The sequence below is a fragment of the Balearica regulorum genome, chromosome 7, assembly GCF_011004875.1.
Source record: "Balearica regulorum gibbericeps isolate bBalReg1 chromosome 7, bBalReg1.pri, whole genome shotgun sequence".
Taxonomy (NCBI): domain Eukaryota; kingdom Metazoa; phylum Chordata; class Aves; order Gruiformes; family Gruidae; genus Balearica; species Balearica regulorum.
In genome coordinates this window covers 30,206,408-30,231,858 of record NC_046190.1, presented here as the reverse complement: position 1 = coordinate 30,231,858, position 25,451 = coordinate 30,206,408, and the positions used below count along the sequence as shown (strand labels likewise).

Below are 25,451 nucleotides of genomic sequence, written 5' to 3'. Positions count from 1 at the left end.
TCAGGCGAGGTGTGAACTGACTTGCTGCTGTCCAGGGCATGACTGGAGCGGGGCAGGCGCTGAATCCCCAGTCTGCCCTCTGCCTGAATCTCTGCTGCGGAAAGTGCCTTCGTTATCTGCACCAAGCTTAATTGTATTGATCTTCTCAACGTGGTTCAGTCGGAATGTTTTCACTTTCTAGTCTTGTATATCAGAGTTGTAGAAAGCAAAAATGTTTTGGTCTTCTAAGACACAATACAGTTTCTGTTTAGCTTGACTTTATGAGTATTCTTTTCTCACTAAAGAATATTGGTTTAATGCCTTTGTCATCTATAGGTCATTGGTAAGGGGACTGTATTTGGGCATAGCAATAGCGTTATTTTGATAACACTTTTGTGTTGGATCAGTAGCACCATAAATGCGGTCTGGTTGTTGGTAAGTACAGCTGTCTCCCTGCAGGTTACAGCCAACAGGAGACACCGAGTGACAGGATTTCTTTGTCTTTGGTTTTATGTCAGGTAGCCTGTCTCTCCTGCAGCCACGCTAGAAACTGCAGCTTTGCTGCCTAGTGCTCCTGAGCCTGGAGAAATGCTGTGTTTCTTTGTTCACACCACTCCGTTAGGATGCAAAGACTAACTGCTGCTTACTTGCATAACTAATTATGGGCCAAACTGAAAATTGCTCAGGGCACCACCATTCTGGCATATGATTATTTGCAAACTGCTGAATTTACCTGAGTAGTCAAAAGTGGTTTTAAAATGAAGCTGAGGGTTGAGACTATATGTTGACAAATCAGAAGCAAAAAAGAAGCTTCATACTCTAGTTATTGGGGGGAAAAAATAGAGAGGAAAAGGCAGCATTACTTTTGAGAAACCTGCAATATCAGTTGTGGTAACACCCAGTCAGCTTTAATCCTGTCCTTAGGGCCATGCCAACTTCCTTCTCTCAGTACCTTTGGGCTAACGATGCACAAATGTTCTCTGGGACATGTGTGGCCAAGTAAAGAGCAGGATTGGCACATCTGTATGAAAGATGTATGGATTGATCATCAGCTATGAATGACTGAAATTATTATCTTTGACATAGGAAACTTTCTAAAAGTTGAAAGGATGAAAGATATCCAGGAGGTTTGTTCTTCTTTTAATTAAAATCAAATTATTAGAACTACATGCAAGTCGCAGTTCTATGTGAATTTGTAATATTCAGGGTGGTAACATATGACTGGTTCTGGAAAAAGTGGTATATTCTTATTTGGTTGACACACAGATGTAACAAGTAAGATTATTTAGAGCTTCATTAAGAGGCCTAGAAGTGTAAAGAACCAACTGTATCCTGACATTTCTAATACCTCTGTAATACAAGTAAATTGTCTGACAGAAAACCAAGGTAAAAAGGGATTGTGTCCCTGTAAATCAGTGAACATTTAACACTGCTTTTCTGGCTTCTCCACAAAGTGGATCCAACTTGCCATCCCTGCCTCTCCCTCACAGTACTTGGACTCAGCGTGGCTCTGCCCTGGTCAGCTGCGTAATCTGAGCTTGATTCTGCTTTGATCTGGAGTTGACACAGAGCAAAAAGTGATCGCAGCAGTGCAGGGGGTTCAGCAGACAGTAGCATGGCCTATTAGCCGCTACTTCACTGTCTAGCGTAGGGCTAAGATGGGGTATTTTGTTGGAAGAAATTTCCAACTGGAACCTCCCGGTTCTTGGCCCGTCTGCCTTCCCTGAGGAAGGTGAAACCAAGCGAGCTGTGGTGCTGGAAATGCCATTATCCTTGCTCAGTTTTCTGCTTTTGCTCCCCAACTCCTGTCCCCAGCCCCAGAGAGGCTGTTGAAAATTGGGGAGGTGAGCGGCAGTGCCTGTCAGCCTTCCTGTCGTGGTTTAGGCCCAGCCGGCAGCTGAGCGCCACGCGGCCGCTCACTCACTCCTTCCCCAGCATGATGGGGAGGAGAAGTTAACAAAAGGCTCGGGTCGAGATAAGGACAGGGAGAGCTAATTATCATCACGAGCAAAACAAACTGAACTTAGAAAGAGGGATTCATCTAATTTATTACTAAACAGAATAGAGCAATGAAAAAAAACAAGTAACATCAAGCCTTAAAACACCTCCCCCACCCCTCCCCCCTTCCCGGGCTCAACTTCACTCCCGGCTTCACCCTCCTCCCCCCCCCTCAGTGGCGGGGGGGGGGGGGGGGAATAGGGGGAGGGGGATGGGGGTTGCGGTCAGTGCAGCGCACGTTGTTTCTGCCGCTTCGTTGTCCTCGGGGGGAGGACTCCTCTCATCCTTCCCCTGCTCCAAAATGGAGTCTCTCCCACGGGCTACAGTCCTTCCCGAACTGCTCCGGCGTGGTCTCTTCCATGGGGTGCAGACCTTTAGGAGAAAACTGTTCCAGCGTGGGTCTCCCACGGGGTCACAAGTCCTGCCACCAAAACCTGCCCTGGCGTGGGCTCCCCTCTTCACGGGTCTACCGGTCCGGCCAGGGACTTGCTTCAGCCCGGGCTTCCCACAGGCCACAGCCTCCCTCGGGTACCTCCACCTGCTCCAGCGTAGGGTCCTCCACGGGCTGCAGGTGGAATCTCTACACCCCCTCATCGGTCCTCCATGGGCTGCAGGGGGACAGCCTGCTTCACCATGGTTTTCACCACGGGCTGCAGGGGGATCTCTGCTCCGGTGTCTGGAGCGCCTCCTCCTCCCCCCTCCTCCTGCACTGACCTTAATGTTACATCTCCGCACTTCCCCCTCCGGATGTAAAAAAACTTCCCACCTTCTTAAATATGTTATCACAGAGGCGCTGATTGGCTTGGCCTTGGCCAGGGGCGGGCCCATCTTGGGGCTGGCTGGCATTGGCTCTATCAGACACTGTGGAAGCTTCTAGAAGCTCCTCACAGGAGCCACCCCTATAACCCATGCCCCCACCCGCTACCAAAACCTTGCCACACAAACCCAACACACTTCCTCTGGAAGCCACTTGCACAGGAGATGAGAAAACTTGAGAACTCCTTTCCTCGCCTGTCCTAATACCTCTGTGGACTGAAACCTGGCAGGTTTTTGTGTGATTGTGTGTTGGCACACGCGGGAAGGCCCCGAACAGTGCTCTCCCAAGCACGGCCCTAACTCCCAAACCATCCTCTATTCCCGACTGTGCCTCCAAACTGCTTCAAATATAAAGGAGTGCAGAGCTTCAAAGTGTTAATGTTAACAGAACTCAGACTGTTTATGCCTTAGGAAGTGCTCATTTCAAAATGTAAGTGCTTTTGGCGAGAAACCACGATGAATAAAACTCTGTACTTACCAAAATCCAGGTCATGCATGTTGCAGTGAAATATAGCCTCCCTGCTGAGCACCAGCTCTACAGCGTTCCAGTCTGGTGTCTCTTCCGGAATCAGTTGATGTCCATCTGCCTGCAGGACAGCTGGAAAAGGGTGAAGAAGCAGTGGCCAGTGCTGTGTTTGTTGGTTTCCGAGTACATCTAAGTTTTAGCACTTAGGAGGGCAAGGAGCAAACAACAGTGTTAATGCAGCTAAGTGCTGTACAAAACTCCCCGCAAATCCTATCAGCTTTAATCTCTGGCTTCACTATTATTACCTTAATGGATCTCCTTTGAATGAAGCCTCCACCCTCTGTCATTTCTAGTTCTAGCGGTAAAAGGCAAGAAATTCATTATGTACTTGTGTTTGCTATTAACTGGCACAGCAGCTGTAAGAAACGCAATGTATTTATTTGTAAGTACCATGGAATAAGACTAAATTCAAAAGAAATCTCCAATAAACGTTAAGATGGTGCTATAGAACAGCTGGAACATTAAGTGAACAACCTTGATAACCCAATTGTTCATCGACGCATAATTCATTTCACTTCTGCTCAAAGAGTAATTCCTCAGGACGTTAAAGACTTGAGATTTTGTGAAGCTGAGAATCAAACCAGAAGGGACAAAATCCTCTCTCGGCCCACATATTTGTTTAGATGAATTAGGTGCTTTTTGGGTTTATTATGGTACATTGTGTAGCGTTGTTGCAAATTAATCAGAACTGGGGAAATAAGAGAACTGGCTGATAATACAATTCCCGCAAAACAGAAATACCCTGTGCTTCTGCCTGGGCCCCCATAGATTTTTATTTTTTTTTCTTTTAATTCATCTAATTCTATTAACTTGTTTTTACAAGGCAAAAGCAGATTCCTGTATAGTCAAACATTCAGGGTTTCACCTTTTCAGGTTTTTATCAGCTATGTGTTAAGGCTGAGACAGGATATTGACCGATGCACATCGGTTATTTTGGCAGGTAGAGGTACTGCTTCCTCTACCCTGGTTCCGCTGTAGCTGCATGACTTGTTAAAGGTCAGTGTTCCTCAAACATTTCATAGAATGGCAGAATGGTTTGCGTTGGAAGGGACCTCAAAGATCATCTAGTTCCAACCCCTGACCTAACTGTGTCCACCTGTGACAGCTGTTTGCAGCATTTTAATTCAACTTATTGAAAAACTGCAGCAAACGGCTGAGGAAGGAGACCGGTTCATAAGGCAGCATGCTTTCAGCTTCTGCTTCCTCATCCTCACCAGACAGCTCTCGCTGCTCTCTAGGAAGTTTAATGGAAATCTCTGACAATTAAGTCACATTTATAAAATGGATGAGAGAGATGACATCTCTATACTGTTGGTTCTAAGTTAAGAATAAATTAAAAAACCCTAAACAACAAAACAAACCAAAACGTTTACTAGTTTCCCTAGCTTGAAGCCTGGTCTGTCTTGGTCCATGGCAGGATCTAGAAACCCCAGTAAAAGAATTTGAATGAGTTGCCGGTAGCCTATATATTGCATTAACTCCCGCTCTGTCTAAGTTTCCAGCGTCAACCACTTGTGGTTCGTCCGATACTGAGTTTATCTTTCTTTTTTTGGATGCATCAGTGTGATCTAAAGCCTTTATGATAACAAAATTTTACTTATTTGAATACTTTAGATCACATGCATACAATTTGATCCCTCTTACAACCTTAGATTAATTTTGCTAGGCAGAAGTTTTTATTATGTATCCTCTTATAGTTGAAAAGCGTCAGAACAGAGGCAGGCTGTTGCTCATGCCCCAGTAAACAGAACCTAGACTATGCCGCTCCTTAATTCGTGATGAATCGGGAAAAACCCAGCCCCCAGCCCCGGGTCGGCTCCTGACTGAGGGCTCCCGGCTGGAGCCTGGCTGCGAGCGGGAGCAGTGGGGAGAGCTCTGCTCCCAAACTCCGCACGGCCCCCCCAGCCTGGGGGTACCCGCCACCCGCCTTCCGCTAATTGCGGGGAATTATAGGCGGGCTGTAAGTGGCGGAAGTTACTTTGTAGTCCCGAGTACTCTGCTTTATAGCTGAATTTCAGCTTAAGCGTTTGCATCTTTGATTTATGAGTTTATCTCACTGTGTTTTTAACGAGGTTTGTGTAACTGGAGAAGAAAAATATATACACTTTGTAATCGAAGTTTATTTCAGCAAACATGGAAGTGTTTATGCCTTCCGAGGCGCATTCCAGGACCAGCTCTTTCCTTTGTCACGCGCAGAACGCGGTAGCTCGAGCCGCCCTTTGCAGCCCGCGTGCCCTGCAGCACCGAGACCCTTCCTGCGGCCTGAGCAGACGGAAGCCACGGCAAAACGCGCCCGCCGGGCCTCTGCGCAGGGCTGAGTCCTGCCCGAGCTGCCCCCGCCCCCGCAGGGCAAAGGCAGGCAGGCGGTCGGCCGGTTGCGGCGGTGGGCGCCGTTTCCAGCCCGGCCTCGGGGCGCTCCGGGGCTTCGGCTGGTGCCGCCCAACGACCCGGCTGCCGCGGGCCCCGCGCCTCGCGGGCGCTGCAGGCGGGATGCGCCGGGGCCGCGGCTGCGGGCTGGCGCGCGGCGCGCCTCGCGCCGGGGCGCTCGCGCCGGCTCGCCGGGCGGGTCGCGGGGTCGCGCGCCGCGGCCGTTAGAAGCCGTTGGGAGCCGTTAGCGGTGCCGTCCCGTCTCCCCTCCCGTGAGGGGCGGCCGGCGGGGGCTCCTAACGCCGCGGCGCAGGTGGGTCGTGGAAGGGCAGCGGCGGCGGGGGCCGTCCCAGAGGTTCCCCAGCGGCGTGGGGCGGGGCGAGGTGGGCTGGCGGGGGGGGGGGGGGGGGGGGGCGCCTGGCACAAAAAGGCGAGAGGGTCTTTCCTCTGGTAGTTTTTATTTGCGGTGCGGAACTCCGTCTTTAAATAAGCTGAATTCGTGTTACCAGCGTACGTTTCAGGTCATATATATTAATATAGACAGATAAATATATTTCAGTAGAGCACTAAACATAACAGAAACAAAATGTGCTATAAATATGCATTTACATTTGTCATAAATCTATACTATTTTATAAAAATAAAAGTATCACTAAAATATTTTTATGTCTTCTGCAACTCATACGCCAGAAGTTCAGCTGTGTTGTCACAACCATGTCCTGCTTAGCTGCAGCTCACGCAGGGGCTTTGACACCACACAGGGGAGTGAGGTAAGGTTCTCACACCCTTAAACCACCACTCTTTTGAAGTCAAGTTTCTTTCCCTTTTGTTCACGGTGAATGTATAAGTTCACAAAACCTGGCTTTATAATTTCTACATCCCAGTACTGTGGGTATGTGGGTGTACACCTACAGAGAGAGTGAAATAGTTACCACCTTAAAATTCTCTGGCATGGGGTTTGTATGTCCCAAGTCCCACCAAGAGGTCTCATTAAATCATTGCCACTTGTTACCTTAATGTAATTACACTTAGTCAATCAAGATTTTCTCCCTTTTTATAATGAACAATCTATTCCATAGTTTTCTGGTTGGAAACATTTTAAAAGCTTCACATTTGATTTCCATAAGTGCATGTGTACAGACTGCGTATTTTTAAACTTCAGAAGAGAACTTCATTTGTATAACACAAATAATGTTAAATAAGAGCCTAAGAAAACTATCTGTTTCCTGAAATCCTTAATAGCTGTGACTGCAGCATGGGATCATACCACATAGGTGTGGGGGATTCTGAGAAGCAGCGCAGTCCCTTATGAAGCTCCTGCTGGCAAACCATGAAGTTTACTATGCCCTGTGCTGTGAATTTTACCCATTTGTAATTTAATCGGGACCCTCCAGTTTAAACGTACCTGAACCAAGTCTGAAGTTTCTTGAACTGCAAGTCAAAGTCAGGTACTTTGCAGATACTACTTTTAGCATAGGTAATGGCTAAGGTTAAGCATGTATGCAAATGCTTTCCTCTGGAGGGGATGAGTTCATTTCATGTACTCAGGCCAAACACTAAAACTGGATCAGTGAGTATCTAGCATAGAAGTATGGAATGCCTAGCTAAATAAATAGAAAGCATGTGTGGTCACTCGTTTCTTCCTTGAGTAAAAATGTGGTGTCAGTGTTTTTCAGTGTTGGAGAATCCAAAACACCTGTTATGACAGCTGTAGACATGTAAGAGGCTCTTAATGATAAATTGGTATAAAATTTCAGGTGTGGCTGCAGTTTCTGTCTGAATTCTCAGTGACTGTTGAGTACAGTGTGTGAGCTACTGTTAAAATTCCAGCCAAAAAAAGTAAAATGAAAGCACAGGTAAGATATGCAAATAAATATCAGTACCGATGGAACTAGGAATACAAAATAAAATCATATATTCATTAGAAGCAAATTAATAAATAATCAAATAACTATTAACAGCATTTTTATACACTTAAAATAAGGTTATAATTTTACATATACAATTCTATGAAAAAATCTTGAGGTTGTAGTGCTACGTTTATGTTAAAAATGCAGAATGCTTTTGTAGTGATATGAGACAGAACAAAAGAAAACTACTGGGAATGTTTCAAAGTAATTCTTGTAACTGTAGTATAGGAACAATTTAAAGTCACATTTTGAACAGTATATTCATTAAGTGAACATTTGGTTTAACAGTTTTCTTGATTTTTTTTAAATTTTTTTTTTTTAACATTTTAACTTTGGGGCAGCTTTTATACCATAATATTATTTATATATTCTAAAAATAGGTTTCATCTTTGGTTTGAACCACAGCTCATGGAGTAATGAAACATAGATATTTTTAAATGAGCACATTAACTTTTAAAAAATGAGCCCAGCTCTCAATCATTGTAAATCATCATAGTTGATTTGCTCCAACATAGCTGAGTTGCTCCAATTGATTATCAGGCCCAGTGTGCTTTCATATATGGGGTTGTGGACAGCCTTTATCCAGCAGACTGCTTAATTGCATGTATGCAACTCCAAAGAGGCAGTAAAATAAGCATGGACATATATAATCTACTGAATCTGTATCTAGAGTTCTTAGATAGAAACCTATCTGCACTTCTAGTTTATTGTAATAAATCTATTCTCCTGCTTTTAGGCTCGAGAGTGCTTAAGCATGTGATTGTTCAGCCCACAAAGGAAGAAGAAATGTTTCTGCTTCTCCAATCCCTGGCCAGGCTTCCGAGTGTGCTCCAGCTTGCCTAGCAAAGGATCTGCGCTGGAGTTAGTAAGTGTCTTTAGTCAGTAAGTTGTATTCTAACAGTGATGACTGAACACCTCTAAGCAAGGCAACATATTTCAGCTTGGGAGAAGGTAACTGAAAATATCAGTCCTTGGAGGGGTTTGTAGGAGATGAAAGAGACAATGAGAAAACCTTCAGGATAACACTCACAGAATATGAGAATTACCAGATACTATATTATTTTCCTGATTGAATTTACTGTATATTGCAGAATATGATACCCTATATCTACTATTAAAAAATATAAATCCATCCCAAGTGGGATGATGCAAAGCTGATATGAGTACCAGTACTCTTAAACTAGTATTTATAGCTTTAGCTTGGAGGCTTCCTTATATTGCAAGTTTGCCCCTTCATTCTAGTTATTTATTGCTCTCTGATTTTGTGTGGTTGCATACACTCTCCTGCTAGTCACAGTGACTAAATTCATTCCTGTGCAAACACAAAAGGTCTTAAGTAGGATTGAATTACACTTATGCTTTGTGCTTTGCCTCTCTGTCAGACTGGATTTTGTTCACTGATAGAAAGAAATAATTAAGTCAATTAATTACGGACAAAATTCTCCCAGTTCTCTGTGATGGATCTTATCTCCAATATGCTGCTTTCAGAATGGGACTGTGCTTGAGGCCAGTGCAAACCAGAAAAAAGGCTAAATTATTTCTGCAGCATTTTTTAATTGGGGGAACATGCAAACACTAGTGTAATCTTCCTAAACTCTGTCTGTGGAAATACACAGCGGCCACTCTTAAAAATAATCTGCTTTTCTTACGTAGGAAATAGCATGGTGGTTTTAAATACTCTGCATGCAATTTTCAAGATTTAATGACATCAGCTTATTATTTACAATGTTACTCTCAACATTCCCGATAGGGGAAATTTCTTTTTTTTTTCTTTCCATGCAAATCTTGCAGGAACAGATGTGAATATTTTAGATCTACTTGCAGGGGATATTAATTAATTGGTGTGCCTTGGTATTTAAATTATGTCATATAATATCTTACTCAATTTCTCAGGTGATAAAATGGCATAAGATAATTATGGTTAGAAATGGTAGTACAACACATACTCCTGTTAGTTCCTCCTTCATTTAAGACAGTGAGACCAAACCTTTTTTGCTGACTCTCAAGCAAGAAATGGTAGATTTAGTACTTACAGGTTTTTAAATGTTGGCAACAATGTAAAACAAATGACATTTTGTATCTACGCTATGTATTACTAGTACTATCTTGCCTTTGAACAACTATGTCATTGTTTCTTCATAAGGTGAATTCAGGAGAATAATTCCCACAGCCTCTTAGAGTTTGCGGTCACTCTGCGGCTGCGTGTCTGCTTCTTGTTTAGCAAGTGGCTTTGCCATAGTAGAGTTGCATTTGCTGCACAGATCTCTCATGTCTAGGAGACTTTCTTCCACAGCTTTTGCAAACATGTCTGAGGAGGTTTCTTTACAGTCTTTAAAGCTTGAAATGCAGAATAATATGTGCTCTGGCTGAGGGTTGTAACATGCCCCATAACCATTGGGCACCACAGGCCCGTAGCAGCAGAACATTTCCATAGTAGTTGGAACCTGGTTGCAGGGAGAAGGTAAGGAGTGATCTCTGATTAATCAGGGCACCTGAAATCAGCTGGTTAGGAATGAGGAAAAAGACAAACAAATGCTACAAATGCCAGAAATGTGGTGAATCCCCCTTGTAGAATATCACTTCCTTCGGAAGTCCAGACGTGGAGCTGATGCTTGGAAGGTAAAAACTGATCTCGGTATAGAATTTGTTTGCTTTGTCTGTTTGCCACCATTTGAAAACTGGTATCATTTGAAGTGGGTATAATGCCTTTCTTTGCTCACTTTGTATAGATCTTTAACAGCTATAAGCTTTGTTACTGATAGATAGGGAATTTTTAAGGCTGTATGTAATTATGGTACATAAAAAACTTAAAGTTTTATGTGTCATAATTTTAATTTCTTACGGTTATGTTAAACTTGTAATGTGAAGACTGTAATCAATTATAGAAAGTAGTATTGTCCATTTCTAATAATCACTTATAATTGTGATGCTGTATAAAAACATATTTTAATGCACCTAGGTGCTATATTTCTTTTACACCTCAGTTTAATCATGGCATAATACAGGAGTGAAACGCTTCCTACTGCAGAAAATAAAAGATGAGTTAGAAATCTCTATGTTTCAGACTTTGTGTACATGGGCCTTCACAAATGACATTTGGCTTTTTAATGGTGTAGAACAAGCCATTAGTCCTGCTAATAGAGCCATAGAATTGTGAGATAAATTTGCTGTGCAACAGCCGAAGGCCATAAAGCTATTCAGAAGCACTCTTTGCTCATGGATAGTTTCTTGGAGAATTTATGTAGTAGTATGTTGGTTACATTCACTCATGTCTGAAAGCCTACAAACATTATGACAAGATCAAATTACTTATTAAGGTTTTATGCTATAGCATGATATTAGAAGTCTCTTTTGTTACATAGTTCGGATCTGTGCAGTTGGGTTAGTGTTTCAGTAAATGAATTCCTGCATAGATTTCTCCTTTCATTAAGACTACTACTGCATGCAATGAAACATTTAATTTTTAGGCTGTATGCTATAAAGATGTTTCCTTAGTCAGAACATTAAAAGTAGGAAGTGTTGACTCTTAGAGTATCTTAGTATAGTTGCAAATAACTAAATCTGTAAATGTCTGTACATTTCTAAAATGTCTGTAAACCCAAGATGCATGCCTGCACAGGTTGCAGTCTTACACCGAGTAACCAAAGGCTCTTGAAGATTTCATACACAGCTACTTTTAAGAGTAAAAATTCCTCATGGCTCTTGGCTTTTGTTTCTCAGAGTGGCAGCCTGTCTGGCTTGTGGCTGTACTGTAACTGGAGCAAAGAATTCCCACTAAAGCTGTCACCTTAGGGGAAGGAGGAAAAGAAAGGGAATGTGAAGATATGCAGTTTGGAAAGTGAGGAAACACTGAACCCTCATGTGAATTTTACTGAGTTTGTGTGCATTTCCAGGAAGAGCTTTGGGATATTGCAAGGGAAAGGGAAGCGATAACTTCAGTCAGTGTTTACTGTGCTGATTTTGTGGAACGGACCAAAACCAGATTAAAAATCTGCAGAATTTTGCAGACTTCTTGATGGTACCAGCTTGGTGTTTTTGGGTTTGGTTGTTTTTTTTTTTTACATCATTTTCACTGTAAGCTACAAGGCCTAGTAGAACACAAATGAATTAGCCTTTGCTTAGCAAGACCAGTGAACAGGAGAAACTCACCTGGCTGGTTGAGAGGATGAATCGATTGCTTGTCAAATATGTCTCATCTGTAAATATCTCTGGCAGTTCCTTGAAGTGTTCCCGTGCCACCTCTCTGAGCCCTAGCAGATGATTGTCTATTGCCATTCCAGTAATAGCCTGTGTACAACATGATACAACACCAGCATTTAATGGAGTATGGAGACATTTTCTTGGCTGTTAGTGCCTTGTTTTATGGTCAGAGTTGATGACCTTGGTTTGAATGATATAATGCCTGTGATGTTCAGATATTACTCTGAGTATGTACTTTGCTGATGATCAGTAACTAGACATTCACATGGTGCTCTAAAGATGTAAAAATTAAGAAGATGATGGTCTTGGGATGTATTATGTGCTGATGTTATCTGGCGTTCTGGGTGTTCATCATCTCTAAAAGCTGAATATCATGGGCTGAGCTTCCAAAGCTGCTGAGGGGAGCATATAGCACACCAGAAATCTCTGAGTGTATTTTGGAATTTCCTGTGCGTCACTTGGATTATATTTCAAGATAAGAGGCTCCAAAACACCTCAAAACTGGAATAAACTAATCTTTCATTGCCTTGATGCCTGCATCTGACTCTAGCAGATAAAGCATGTGTCATTCCATAGAATTTAGATCCAAAGATCTCGTAGATGTCTGCCACAGATTTATCGGTGATCACACAATAGCAGATAGGTTTACCAGTGATCTATCACAGATCTACTAGCATACCCCACCACTTGAGAAGACTGAGATTAGGGACACAGATGCTTCTCAATTTAATTCACTGCCCAAACATTCCAGTTCCCTCCCCCTCTCCTTGTGTTGGCTTCATTGCAGAGCTGGATTATTTTAGGGGCAGCCCTTACTTTAGCCGTCACACTAATGAAGCAATTGGAAGCAGTAAGTGTAGGACAGCATAGGTGGATGGTGCTGTAGTCCAGGTACCATGAGTCTAGAATCAAATTAAACAGGGCTTAACAAAGGAGAATAATATGCTTGACAAGCAAGAGACCTAGAGCAGTCTGCTTGCTATCCTCCTTGCCTACGTCTCTGCTCACCATCACCCACAGGTCAGAACCAGCCATGCTTGCCCGTGCTCCTGAATGTCCCCAATTTCCTCTCCTGTCTCATGGTTACAGGCAAGGCAATTGGCAGCATGTGCATTGGCTGAACATCAGCAGCAGGGGCACATTGGTGGCCAGCTAGCCAGCTCACAAGAACTACTGCTGAGCCTGTCGTAAGTCTTTCTGCCATGAGCTTGCTATGCTTGGGTCTCTCTGCTCTATCCAGCTACATAATGCTATAGACTTAAGAAATTTATTAGCTTTAAGATCTTTGCCCTGCTAGGAAATGTGATTGAAGATGACTAACAGGATCAAAAGTCACTAGTGGGAGATGGGGAGACAGGATAGTTACAGAGTTTTCTTTCTTTAGGAAACCAAATCAAAATTTTTGTCATCTGAAGAACAGCACTGAGCTGTTCCAACCAGGCAGGATTTGCCTCAGATGAAAACGTGCATTTAAAATCCTTCAGTCTAGGCTTATTCTAGCTGGTGAGAGGATTGCTTGTGAGGACTGAGCTGTAGCTCATCCCCAGTAATAGGCTGAAGTCATACAGGAAGGGAATGCTAAACAAGGGACATTTTACTACACTGAAAGCAGAACTGGTATCTTCTATCCCCATGACACAGGACCCTTGTAACGAGGGAAACAAGCAACCTGAGAGAAGGCAGGATTTAAAAAAGAGCACAAGCCTGGTTTTCCTCTTAAGAGGAGAATTAAACAAAAAACAAAGCACAAGTTTGTTTTTCCTTTTAAGAGGAGAATCATTTTAACCACTAATACGTGCCTGAAGCAGGGGGCCAGGAGAGCATAATCTTGTTTGGCTTATTAAGGAGTAGGCACCCATTGGGAAAGGGGCTATTTGATCATCAGCCCAGACAGAGCAAGGATGCTTGCAAAAAAGTAGCATACATCAGAGCAGTGTTTACATTGTTTTTCGCATAGAAGGGAAACTGACTTGATAATCGAAGGAAATATTTTGCTATCACACAAGATTTATAAGGCTGTTAGCAATGACATTTTTGCAACATAGATCAATGTCATGTCTGAAGAGAGGCCGAGACAGGCTAACGAAATAAACTGTGAGTCAACGCATAGGAAAAAGCTGTGCTAAATTGAATTTTAGAGCTCCACATTTAAGATAGCGATGCTACTAGTAAGCCCTAACAAGGGGAAATAAAATCATTAAATTGTTTTTTGTTTTATGAAGTAGATTTTTTTGTTTTGTTTTTCTTAGGAGCTATTACATTTCAGTCTGTTACACATGATTTAGACCATGTAAGTCTTGTCTGTAGTTTAAAGGCAAAATAATTACATTCTGCTATTCTGAGAAAGAGAGGGGAGCTTGGTGAGTAGAAATAACTGGAGACCTTTTTAAATTTAAAGATAAATTAATTTTCCTATGGTGATTTTAATATTTTCCCATGAGCTACACTGGATCCTGATTTTTATAATAGTTTTTGGAAGTGAAATGACTTGGAGGGGGGATTTTATGGAAATTTTTTCTTTTTTTTTTTTTTTTTTTTGAGAGATGTACAGAAATTCCATTCATTGTGACCTAGTAGACCTCCAGTATGTTGTGTTCATTGTGAGATTACACTGAGATGGTTCAGGTGAGACAGTTGCCCTGAAGACTTGCCTCTGCTTTAGAGATGACGTGGAGTCTCAGCTTCTAAGATGTGGCTTCACAGCACAAGGCTTGAAACACAAAACTGTTTTTCTTCCCTGTTTCTTTTGTTTCATAGTCTTAGGAACAAATCTGGCCTGAAAGCAACACTTCACCTCCACAGTGTTCTGAGTATACCTTTGAAACCGCCTCTGGAAGTGAATGATTTCTTGAATATTATGAGTATTTAAACAGTAATCAGCAATGTGGGTTTGTTAGGCAATGGTCTGAGGCAAAACCATAGGTAGCAAATTCTCTTAACATCGCTGGTTATTAATGTTTATTAATTTCATGAGTGGTTTGACTGAGTTGTTTGTAGAATAACTCTGTGCTTTGTCTTGGCACAGTGGGATGTAGAGCATTACCCAGGCTGAATTGTCTCATTTTTAATCAACAGAAAATTAGTTGTATTTGATACTAAACTGATTTCTTCACTGGAGGGCATCTCTTCCTTTTATTAGACACTGCATTCAGTCTTTAAAAGATAACTTACTATAATAATTCCCTCATTGTTAATGACCTTAATTAGAAATGGCACTTTGGAATACCAGAATACCAGTCTGACGATCAGGTCCCATATAGGGCCTTCGCTTTTCTAGGAAAGAGTAACATAAGAAAACGCATAAATGTTTAGGTTTAGGGGGAAGAAAAGAGTTCCTGATGTGTTACAGCTGTCTTGAGCTTATCTGTAACCTTATAGCTTATGGGTCTAAATACCTGTAAATTGGGGGGGGATCTGGCTTTTGCAGTTGCAGTTTTATTTCTCATGCACAGCAGTTAAGTTGGTTGCTTTTAAGACTTGCTTGCTTCTTATCCTGATAAGGCTTTCAGCTGTCCACTTGCCATACCCCATTAGAATATCTCACTGGAACTTTTCTTGGCTATCTTCATGGCTAACATTTCATGTTGATCACAGCACACAGAACAAAGGCTTATTTCATCTCACTACTATTCTCCCTTGCAAACCTTTCAATATTTATTAAAAACTTCCTTTATTAAATTTTGATTGCAAGCTCTTTAAGATGGAGGCAATTTTTTCAATTGTGAACTTGTACAACACCAAGCTTAATGGAATCCTAATTTGTGACTAGGACTCCTAATTACGGCACAGATACAAATCATAAATGTTTCACAGATGCACATTCCCTGTGAATATGTTGAATACAAAGTATTACGTTCCATGACAATTCTAGATAGGAGAGCTAATGCCCAAGAGTGATGTCTTTTCACTGATATCTAATGCAGACTTTTGTTATCTTGCTTTCCAGGAAGTATTTTTTAAGGTGAGGTTAGTTGAATATGGCTATTTGGAGGGTGTTTGGGTCATTTGAAATGTTCGTTAAGTGTGACACAGCAGGCACTTTCCTGTTTAGACATGTCTATGTTTTCTGATGCCTAAATAGTTAATGATTGCACCTTCATACTTTTCTTGAAAAAGCTAACTAGTCCTTATTCAGACAAAGCAGTGCTTTACTTACCAGAATAGTGTAATTAGTCTGTGCTGCAATTGCATCCTTAAATCTCTGCATCTTCTCAGACTCCTGTTGGGGGAATCAAAATATATCTATTATTGAATAAACTCTCATTGAAATAGCATCTTCTATCAATTAACCAGCAGCCAAACAGCAAGCACTCTCAAAAATGTCCTTTGCTCCTGGCTCAGGTGTAAATACTCTTTATAAATAAAGCCATGGGGATTCAATGTCCTGATCAGCAACAGTGCCTGGTTGTGCAAGGGTCGAACAGGTTTATTCGTGGTGGTTTTTTTGAAGTCAAGGAAAGACTTGCAGTTCCTTTTGTGGATTCCTTCCATGGTTTTGGGGGTGTAGGTTATTACTAATTCAATCGCTCCATTTGAAGTAGAGAAAATAATTGCCTAGTGTAACTCAGTGTTTTCAAAACAACCAGGCAGTATATCTTTTTTGGAATGGTTTATCTAGACAATGACAGTCATATTAATGAAAGCCATTACTGCTATTTTATTAGCCAGTCAAAAAATTACTCCCCTGTGTGAAAGGGCATCTAGAATTTTCCAAGGCTGCTCTACCCTCCACAGATGCCTCACATTTCAGATAACAAGCTAGTAAATTTTGACTCCTGTCAAATGGCAGCCTTTTATATTAAGGGAACGATCCTAAGAAGTGCTGCCCTGCTGTACATCAAGTCCGATGCTGCAACTTTGTAGACCCTGAAACAGCCAGAAATGACTGAGTCTTCAGATAAGCAGGGAACCCTCAGCCCCTATGGACGATGAATGATCTTTTGAACAAAGAATTCATTTTGGAAGCCATTCAAGGCCACCATCAGGGACCTTCAAACTACAGCCTGATATTTTTTCACAGGGCTAGGGCTAGGCCTTAGTTCCCTTTATACAAATTAAATTACCAAATGCAGTCTTTAGATCTGATTAATTTACAGCTATTCAAGCAATCTCTGCAGTGTCAGTCGCTGCTTCTTTTACAGCAAGTGTCAAATGCATGAGATATTTCTCCTGCTAGAGAATCAATCCGACTCGATCCATCTTTGGTGACTGTTCAAGTTATTGTTTGAAGATAATTTTTATTAGCATCAGATAGAAAATTGTTTTTAATTTGATTTGGATTAATGGCTATTAACAAACAATATTCTGGGGAGTCCAGGTCTACTTAAACCAAGTGATGCATCTCTTTGTCCAAAAAATAGAATTAACCCCTTCACATCCAGAGGCAATTTGTATGTCTAAAGAAATCACCTTGCAATAGGGTTGTGTTAAGTGAATTTTGTTTCTAATTCTGTGATAATAATATATATTGTTTTGAACTGAAAGATAAAGATGTTCACATGAAAACACAGATTTCTAAAAGTTTGTGGGAAAGAACAATCGCAGATCAGTTTAAGTGTCTTTTGCATCTCTCAGTGGACGAGAAACCAGGAAAACTATCAGTGGATTGGTTTGCCTTATGATTGCAGGTTTTTCAGGGCGAATGAAACCATTATTCTCCCTATTCGGTACTGCCAAAGCATGCAATATAAAGATTTGGGGGCTGAGACCAAGCTCACTCTAGACATACATGGCATTCTTCAGCTTGCTTGTGGGAAGCAGTACAGTTTAGGATGCTGTGAAAGGTGGGCGCAGTCTCTGATGTAGGTGGTAAAACAGTGAAAAATGCTGAAGCTTTGGGAGAGCTGCAGAAGCCAGTAAGTGTTGGAATAATGAAGATAGGAAGAGATTGTTGGAGAGAAAAAGAAGGATCTGGCAAAACAATGTGCTAGGAGCAGGCTGGCTCCTCCTAGGAATACAGTCAGCCTGCAGCAATGTGTGTTGGGGCTGGGGGTATGCTGAGCGCCCAAGTGTGGAGGGGAAGTTGTGCACAGATGACAGCAGCTTCTAATGAAATACAATTAAGAACCATGTTGTCAGACAGGACACTAATAGCAAATAACAACAGCCTCTTCTTGTCTGCTGTATAGTATTCACTATTATGTGTAATAGTATGGTTATAATCTGCCTTGAATTACCCACTCAATGTAGGGAATTACTTCAGGTTTCCTTTGAGTTATCATTTTAACATGGAACTTATTTGAGTCTTGTTCATCATGAGCTAAGTTCTGGGCATGGTAACCTTAAGGAGACTGAAGAAGCAGTGGAGGAGCAGAGCACTTCTCTGGGCAAATTCCTCATTCTCTGGGACATTAGAGCTTGGTTTACATTTCACTAATTCACATGTAATCTAGAGCCCAGTAATGCTTCTAGCAATGCTATGCTAGATTCTAAAGAACAGCCATGTGGGCTGTTGCCACTGGAGTGGGCTCACAGTGCAAAATAACCTATATTGTGGCAGCGTTTTGCATCTAAACAACCACCTGGAAATTCCCTGTACAGCAGCGAAATGCAGTGGGTGGAAGCGGCACACAGAGAGACGTTGAAGGAGGCTCTCCAGGGATGGCAGGCAGGACAGTGCACAAAGCTGTTTGTGCAGCTATAGTCTCAGCTCTCTCAGCTGTACCTCTTTGTATCCCTATCTACTATGTACTGTACTCATGCTTCTGGCAAACAGATGGTGATGTCTGAAAGAAAGGCAATTTAATTTTTCTTTTTGCAGGATGATGTCAGGACAGTTTGGGGAGCTGTTTTATTAGCTTGATGAAGTTTTTTCATCATGAAGGTTAAGCCCCCTTGAGCATCCTATAAAACTAACTCTATTTGGTAGAAACATACCTTTGAAACAAAAAAAGATCAGCCAGAACATGTCCACCTTATCCTGAAATCAAAGCATGTGAATTATATCTCTTCACACATTGTAATCTGCAGCAGAGTTATCTACTGCAGGGGAACTGCAAGGCAATTCCCCTGGTGTGGCAGTATAATGATCCTGAACTTTGCATGTTCATCCTCGATCTCTCCAGGGAGCTGAATTTGGAACTGATGATAGATCATTCAGAAGACAGTACTAAGTCTAAAATCAGATGCTTTGTTTCTTATAATGTCATATCTGGGCATCTCTGAATCTTTTGGATGCTTAAATAAAAATAAGGAAATATTTGTATTTAGCTTAGTGGTTGGTTCACACAAAAAGCAAAATCCTGTAAGGCCTGCTACCCTGCCCTATGCCTTTATGTTCTTGGTTAACAGTTAGAAGGTGAGAGAATGGGGATCATGAATGCATTATTTGCTTAGTGTTTTGCCAAAGAAGGCAGAGGGAGCCAGACCAACATACCGATAGAGCTGTCTTGTCATCAGTCATTGCTTTCACAAAAGCAAATGCTTCCAAGGTAGCAGACCTAATATTGTCGACTCTGCCCTCATCAAATCGGCGTATGGAAGCACTTTCATAGGTAGGGACAAGTCTCCTGTGGCATCTGAGAGAACGAAGTGAGAAAAGCAAAGAATAATTATTTTCAAGGAGGCATAAAGACTAAAAGAAATATAGACTTGGTATGTTTTATTGTTACAGCCACAATTTTATTTTTTGCATAGCATTCATCTTAATGTTGATAGAATTCTGTAAGAAACTTAAAAAAGATGGATGCTCACTCCTTTCTAATATGAGGAGCTGCAAACAGCTGTATACATTTTAGTTATGCATTGCCTGTAAAAAATTACTTGCTGCATAAAAACAAGGCTAGTAAAACTAAAATTTACTGAAAGATCTAAAGGAATGTTTTATTTGTACTATATCATAAAATAATTGTGTAATTAATCATTTACTTATGGGCTTGAAATATGCTTTATTTAAAACAAGAAAAAATGCACTCTGTGTGAATGAAAAATGAAAAACTGAAAGGGGAAAAGGGTGCTATTTGAGACTGTGAGCTGGAATGAAAACCCACATAGCAAATAGAACAGAGTGTGAAGACTATTTTTTAATTTGGGTCCAGGTATATAGCTACTATTCCTTGCTTCAGGAGACCTACTGTGCCTTCCAGTTGAAGCAGGGGTCTCAGAACATAACTGTCGCCTAAGGTTTTAGTTGCATACAGGGGATTTATATCATGGCTGGAATCCTGATGAAAATCTCGGACCAGGTCATTGTTGGTTAATGGAATATGCAAAATGGATGCTTAATAGATGTTAATGGTGTACACAAAATGTGTTAGGCATCTCTGGTTTTGACGAGGTAAAGACTGCTTCAGGATTTAATTTGACGTGATAAAGAATTATATGTGTAATAGGCTGTTCTGCAGGAAACCATGCAACCGATCTCTAGCCTGGAGCATTAGCTGTTCTGACAATGTAGAAAGGTTCTTTTAACTTGGATAATACGTTGAAATTAGAGGATACGATCAAATCTTGGGATGCCTGTGAAGAAGGAAGCAGCAGTAGTTACTACCCTGTGTAGGAACTCTGATCTGATATGCCACTGTAGTATTTTTCCCTGTGAATGCTTTTTGCCCTGTGGCGCAAGGGATGCATATGTGGTGAGCTATGGGTTACTGCCATGGTTCCTCCCAAGCTACCCACAGTGGCAAGGAAGTGTTTCTGCCCCAGGGACTCAGAATCCCTAGCTGCTTCTGCTGCTGTGGGTGGCAGGGTTGTCTGCCACTCCCCGCCACATCCCCTCACCCTCTTTCCCTATCAGCTATGGGGAGAGTACTGGCTGGGAATGGTGTGTGTGGGACACGGGGGTGGGAAGGTAGAGCGAGGAGTGGGGGAGTGAAGTACTCTGTCTCAGAACCGGGTGGCAATTGTCTGACCTGCAGTCATTAGGCAAGATCACTCATTTCCATGCAGGAGGCTTTTGGGTGTTGAGGAAAAAATGGACCCTCTGTATAAAAAACAAATTGTGAATCTCCTCTTGTGCTACCTTGTTCCTACGATTTGAATTAACCTCACCTGTAAAACGCCAGCTGAAGTGCTACTTGAATGTAGGCATCTGGGCTAATCTTTTGTTTCTTAATAAATTCCTTTCCATAGTTCTCAAACTTGTAGGCGATAAAATCCAGATTTTTTACTATCCTGGAAAACAAACAGAGGCAGTTACTGCAGGGGGAGATGCAAGAATCTCATGTTCCATTTCCATTTGCAAATAAAACCCAGAGATCATTTTCTGCCTTTTACCTACTTGGAGGTGAGTGGGCTCCTGCTCTGCAGACAGTCCTGGCCTTTGATAACTTGTTCCTAGTCAGTAACTTTTATTCATACAGGTTCTAGACTGGGCTTGTTATCTGCAGCCTTAACATGAGCTGGGGCACTCAGGTCATTCTGTTCATTTGAGTAAAACACCTTTCTCTCTCTCTTTTTTTTTTTTTTTTTTTTTTTTTTAAACACTAGTGTTTCTACTCCTGAAGCCTAAGCCAATGCCTCCTTTGTTCTCAACAAATTTCTGTGAGATTTACTAGTGTGAGAAATAAGTGGATTTAAAACCTGATAAAGGCTGTCAGCTCCTTGCAAGTTTCAATTTAGAGGACTACTACCTTTATTTAAAAACAAAACCAAATTACTCTTCATCCTGAATGTTTTCATACTCTCATATATGCTTCTAGCCACTTTGAGGTCTCGTCTAATGCAGTCACACTGGACGTATTTACAGCTGATTATGCAGACAGTGTGTAAATTCTCTACAGAGAGATCACAGACCTGAGTGTTGAGATGAAATAATTTGAACAAAAAAAAAAAAAAAAACTCATTGCCATCCCCACCCCCAAAGATCATGCAAATCTTTTACAGTCTGGAAACAGAGTCAGAAGAACTAACCTTTGTAGGAGCAACATAGATGTAAACAAATTACGTTCCTGAATTGAAATTGTTTATTCAAACTAGTTGTATTCCTCTGTCCCATATATGTATCCCCATTGCCCTGGCTTCGGCTTCAGTCAGGTCAAACTCATAAAGTGCATCCATAAGAACAGAGAACCTGGACTGTTTGCATCCGTGCAAATAGGACTCAACTGTTTTTCCAGTGATCTTTATCTTTCATAATATTTACATAGAAGGAAAACAATGGTAATGCAATTCCTCAATATAGTGAAGTAGATCCAGCCCATAAGGGTGCCATCCTGAAAAGAGATGCTAGGTATGACCAGCTTGGGAAGATGAGGAAGAGGAGGAGGGAAGGGAGAGTCCTCTAGGAGAAAACCCATGCCTGCACACAGTGTGCTGGGTAGTTCCCAGCTTGCAGTCGTTGAAAAAAATGAGGCATCTGTTCTACCTTTGGAGTTTTTCTGATGATGATGCCAAATGTGCCTGAATTTCAGGTGAACATTTCCATCTTAGTCTCCGTGGAGCAGGAAGCTCGCTCACTGAATCAGCTCGGACTAATTTCTTGGAGCTTTCTTTCCTGTTAGTATTTGAGAGAAAAGACATTAAGGTCACAGGAATAATCTATTTGTGAAACACTGGGGTTTTTTTAATCAGGTAAATGATTGGTTTCCAACAGTTGTATGGGTCTTAGTGGCCCTGTGCATCAGGGGGAATTTGCCGCTGGCAGACGCTTCCCAGGGGCCAGAGCGGGTACAATAGCTGTACTGAAAGGGGACTCACATGTGCTTGAGCAAGTGTTCAGTGCACTGCACCAGTACGATGCCATCGAAAGGGGAATGTTCACACACGGTACCGCAGACTCCGTCTCTTCCTACCACAAACTAAGCAAGGAAAAGAACCAGTGCAAGATATATAGTGAATAAATCATGTTCTGGGTAAGTTACCCATGATGGCAACCTAACAAAAGATGTTGTCATTCTCCCGTGGTTTTCTTATTGGTCACATCAGGAACTTCCTTGACTTACAGATTTATCATGGGACACTTTCTTCTCCTGTGAATGGCGTTGCATTGGATCCCTTTCATGCTGCTCCTTTGGACTGAGTCCTGAGAGAATGTAAATTTTACCATTTCCCATTGGAGTCTGGAAATTTGATTTAGCATCTGCTTTATGGTAGAGAAAACCTGTCACTGGAAAGACAGGCACCAGGGTTCTCCTTCCACATTTGGGGCCAATTAAATTTCTGTATCTGGGAAGTCCCTTGGATCACATTTTATTACAAATATTGTATAGAATAAGCAAGCTCATCCTTATTTGATAGCTTTCTCATAGCTTGTTTTACTGTCCTGCTTCCTCTTTACCTTTTTTTTTTTGGTGGTGTTTTCTTCATTTCTTATTGTCTTCATTGCTGATTTCATTGCATACACATGGTATAACTCGTGAGACCTAACCTGCTGCACTATAGTTCTGTGATACTCCCATGCAGTTGGTTACTTCTGCATCTCAAACAAAAGCAGATGTCTAGGACCAAACTGCATCGTCTTGCATGTTTTCTGTCCTTTTTCTGGACTTTTTTCCCCAATTATTTTGAAGTGTCTTTGGCTGGACTTCTCCCACTCAGCTCTGTGCATTTATATCACATATATGCATCCTGCCTCCCTGGTTCCCATGAGGTTTTCACTGAGTTAAGTGTGTGATGCAAAAAGTTTACCTGGATGGTTTCTGAAAGAAAGAACAAGTCCTACTGTGAGAATGGCTTCCTACATAATCTGTGTTTGCGTGAAAGAAAATGGGATCTTTTTTTTTTCCCTAAGAATTTCTCTTTGCCTTTGAACTACTTCTGGCCTGAATACATCTGGACAGATGAAGCTCTCTCGTGCTATGCAAATTTATTTGCTTTCTGCTACCTTCTGATAGTAAACAAAATCTTGTTTATTCTCATCTACTTGAAACATCTGAACTCATGGCCCTGCAAATAATAGAGGATTCTAACTAAAGACAAATGATTTGTTCTTTAAAAACACAGCATTGAAGTCTGCTAATAATGTCATTTGCAGTGGCATAAATCAGGAATGACTACTGAAATGTATTTGCACTGGGGTAAGTCAGTGCAAGTGAAATTAGTGGTTTCTCTTTTCATGTTGCTGTTCTTAGATATGGCAAGAGCAACAAGCATTACGCAAGCAATGTATCAGGGTTTTTTTCAATTTTTCATGAGGTGTCAACATGGTTGACAGTTGGAGATTAATACATTGCTTCACCCTGGGTCTATTGCAAAACGTGAAAATAACAGTGCGACACTTTCAAATATGACAATCAAAATCTGATTGGGAAAAAGGCTGGAGAAATCAATACTTCCAGGAAAGTCTCAACAAGGATGTCATTAAATGAGTAAACAGTCTGTTCAGTGAGAACTTAATGCTAACTTAAACACATGCTAAATTATAAGCAGTAGTATTTCTAGGACTTCAGGAAAATGTATGAGAAAAGAAAACAGAGAAAGCTATTGTGCTTTTCTTTTTTGTTCTGGGATGCTAGTCCAGCATTTTTATTTCATTTGATTGAGTGTAATTAAATGCATACTGTTTTGTTGGGGGGGGGGGGGGTGTTTGTTTTGGGTTGGTGGGGTTTTTTTAATCAGATGTCTACCTACCTGTATGTCTGTGCATCTGTTTACCTTCTCAAGTGCAAAGGGCAAGTTCAGGGAACGTGAAAGCGTTTCTGTGTTAGAGAAGGCCCCCCCACTGCCAGCAAGGCAGGAGGTCTGCTTCCCCTGCCTTGCAAGGAACAGCGCTGCTCACACCGACCCTGCCTTGGCAGATGCTGACACCACCTTCCCCTCTTTCTCCCACTTGATTCTAAGTGGTCCCTACCATGAGGGCAACTGGAGTCCTTTGCCAAGTGCAAGTAATATTATAGTACTGTAAGGTTTTTACCTGCATAGGTTTGTCATACCAACGATTGGCCCCGTTTTTATGGTAGCCTCCCCCATGTAGCAGTTGCAATGCCATGTTTGTATCATTGAGTTCCACCCCGCTTGGGCTGTCCAGGCACACCAGGCATATGCACCGTTCAATCATGTCAAGAGAGTCGCGGTTAGTAGAGTCTGGAGATAAAAGAGTGAAATGTTCACATCCTCTTAGTGTAGGACTGGCTGGGGAACCCTGCTGCCTTGGAGAGCGTTGAAGATCTGACTCTGCAATGAGCTGGTGTCTGCAGAGCTCTCTCAACAGCAGAATGTCTCAGTGCAAGGAAATATTACACCAAGACATTCATTCATGTGTTAACTTTTGCAGTATCTCTGTGTATCTTTCATATGATTCAATAATATCCACTTTCCTTTTCTGCCTTTCATTTCCTGAAGTAATTATATTACAGAATAGATCTATTTTACTCTTAAAGCCAGTAATGCTTACTTATTTTATATATAACAGTTACAGAGAGGACAGGTGGAAAATAGAGGATTTCGGAGCTCACGCTATTGCTGCAGTATTCTGCTCTGGAACAGCTGGGCCTATACTGGTTTTGTGCTGTTCTCCCATTAAAGCCCTTTTCTAGGCAAGGAACAGCAGAGCCCATGTTGGGTTTGTGTTCTTGTATTAAAACCCTCTTCTCTCTCCTGTTCCTGGTAATTTCTTGTACTTTAGAGAAATAAGCCCTGGACTGGCCATATTGCCTACATCACACAAAGAAACATCTGTGGATGAGGTTGTAAAGTTCAGGTTTTGAACATGGTATTGCCAAAACCACGGGTTGCCACATTCCACTTCCCTCCTATCACTAGTGTACTGCTGAATA

At 41.8% G+C, this 25,451-nt stretch overlaps 2 protein-coding genes across 4 annotated transcripts in view; both read right to left on the bottom strand.

The window, feature by feature from the left end:
* Nucleotides 1-1,309: 1,309 nt before the first annotated feature.
* On the bottom strand, nt 1,310-5,352 carry C7H10orf53 (chromosome 7 C10orf53 homolog). The gene is made up of 3 exons (XM_010307461.2): nt 5,247-5,352; nt 3,272-3,391; nt 1,310-1,456 (listed from the first exon to the last, which is right to left on the bottom strand). The coding sequence occupies exons 1-3, from the start codon at nt 5,350-5,352 to the stop codon at nt 1,392-1,394; spliced, it is 291 nt and encodes a 96-aa protein (XP_010305763.2). The 3' UTR covers nt 1,310-1,391.
* A 785-nt stretch (nt 5,353-6,137) lies between these two features.
* CHAT (choline O-acetyltransferase) overlaps nt 6,138-25,451 on the bottom strand; it is a 35,943-nt gene continuing 16,629 nt past the window's right edge. For 2 of the 3 annotated variants that reach the window (XM_075758701.1, XM_075758703.1), the window contains 8 exons: nt 24,590-24,759; nt 22,435-22,535; nt 22,103-22,231; nt 20,788-20,910; nt 19,172-19,313; nt 15,953-16,015; nt 11,746-11,883; nt 6,138-10,040 (listed from right to left, as the gene is read on the bottom strand). In XM_075758701.1, the coding sequence (XP_075614816.1) occupies nt 9,771-10,040; nt 11,746-11,883; nt 15,953-16,015; nt 19,172-19,313; nt 20,788-20,910; nt 22,103-22,231; nt 22,435-22,535; nt 24,590-24,759 (1,136 nt within the window). In that variant the 3' untranslated portion in view covers nt 6,138-9,770. Of the gene's footprint in view, nt 10,041-11,204; nt 11,384-11,745; nt 11,884-15,952; nt 16,016-19,171; nt 19,314-20,787; nt 20,911-22,102; nt 22,232-22,434; nt 22,536-24,589; nt 24,760-25,451 lie in introns of those variants that run through there. The other variant, XM_075758702.1, reaches the window with a different exon arrangement.

Coding starts and splice junctions, on each gene's coding strand:
- C7H10orf53 (XM_010307461.2), bottom strand. CDS start 5,352: ATGCAAACGCTTAAGCTGAAATTCAGCTATAAAGCAGAGTACTCGGGA. Junction 3,392..5,246: donor TTCCCCGCAATTAGCGGAAG/GCGGGTGGCGGG, acceptor ACCCTTTTCCAG/CTGTCCTGCAGGCAGATGGA. Junction 1,457..3,271: donor CATGCATGACCTGGATTTTG/GTAAGTACAGAG, acceptor TGTGAGGGAGAG/GCAGGGATGGCAAGTTGGAT.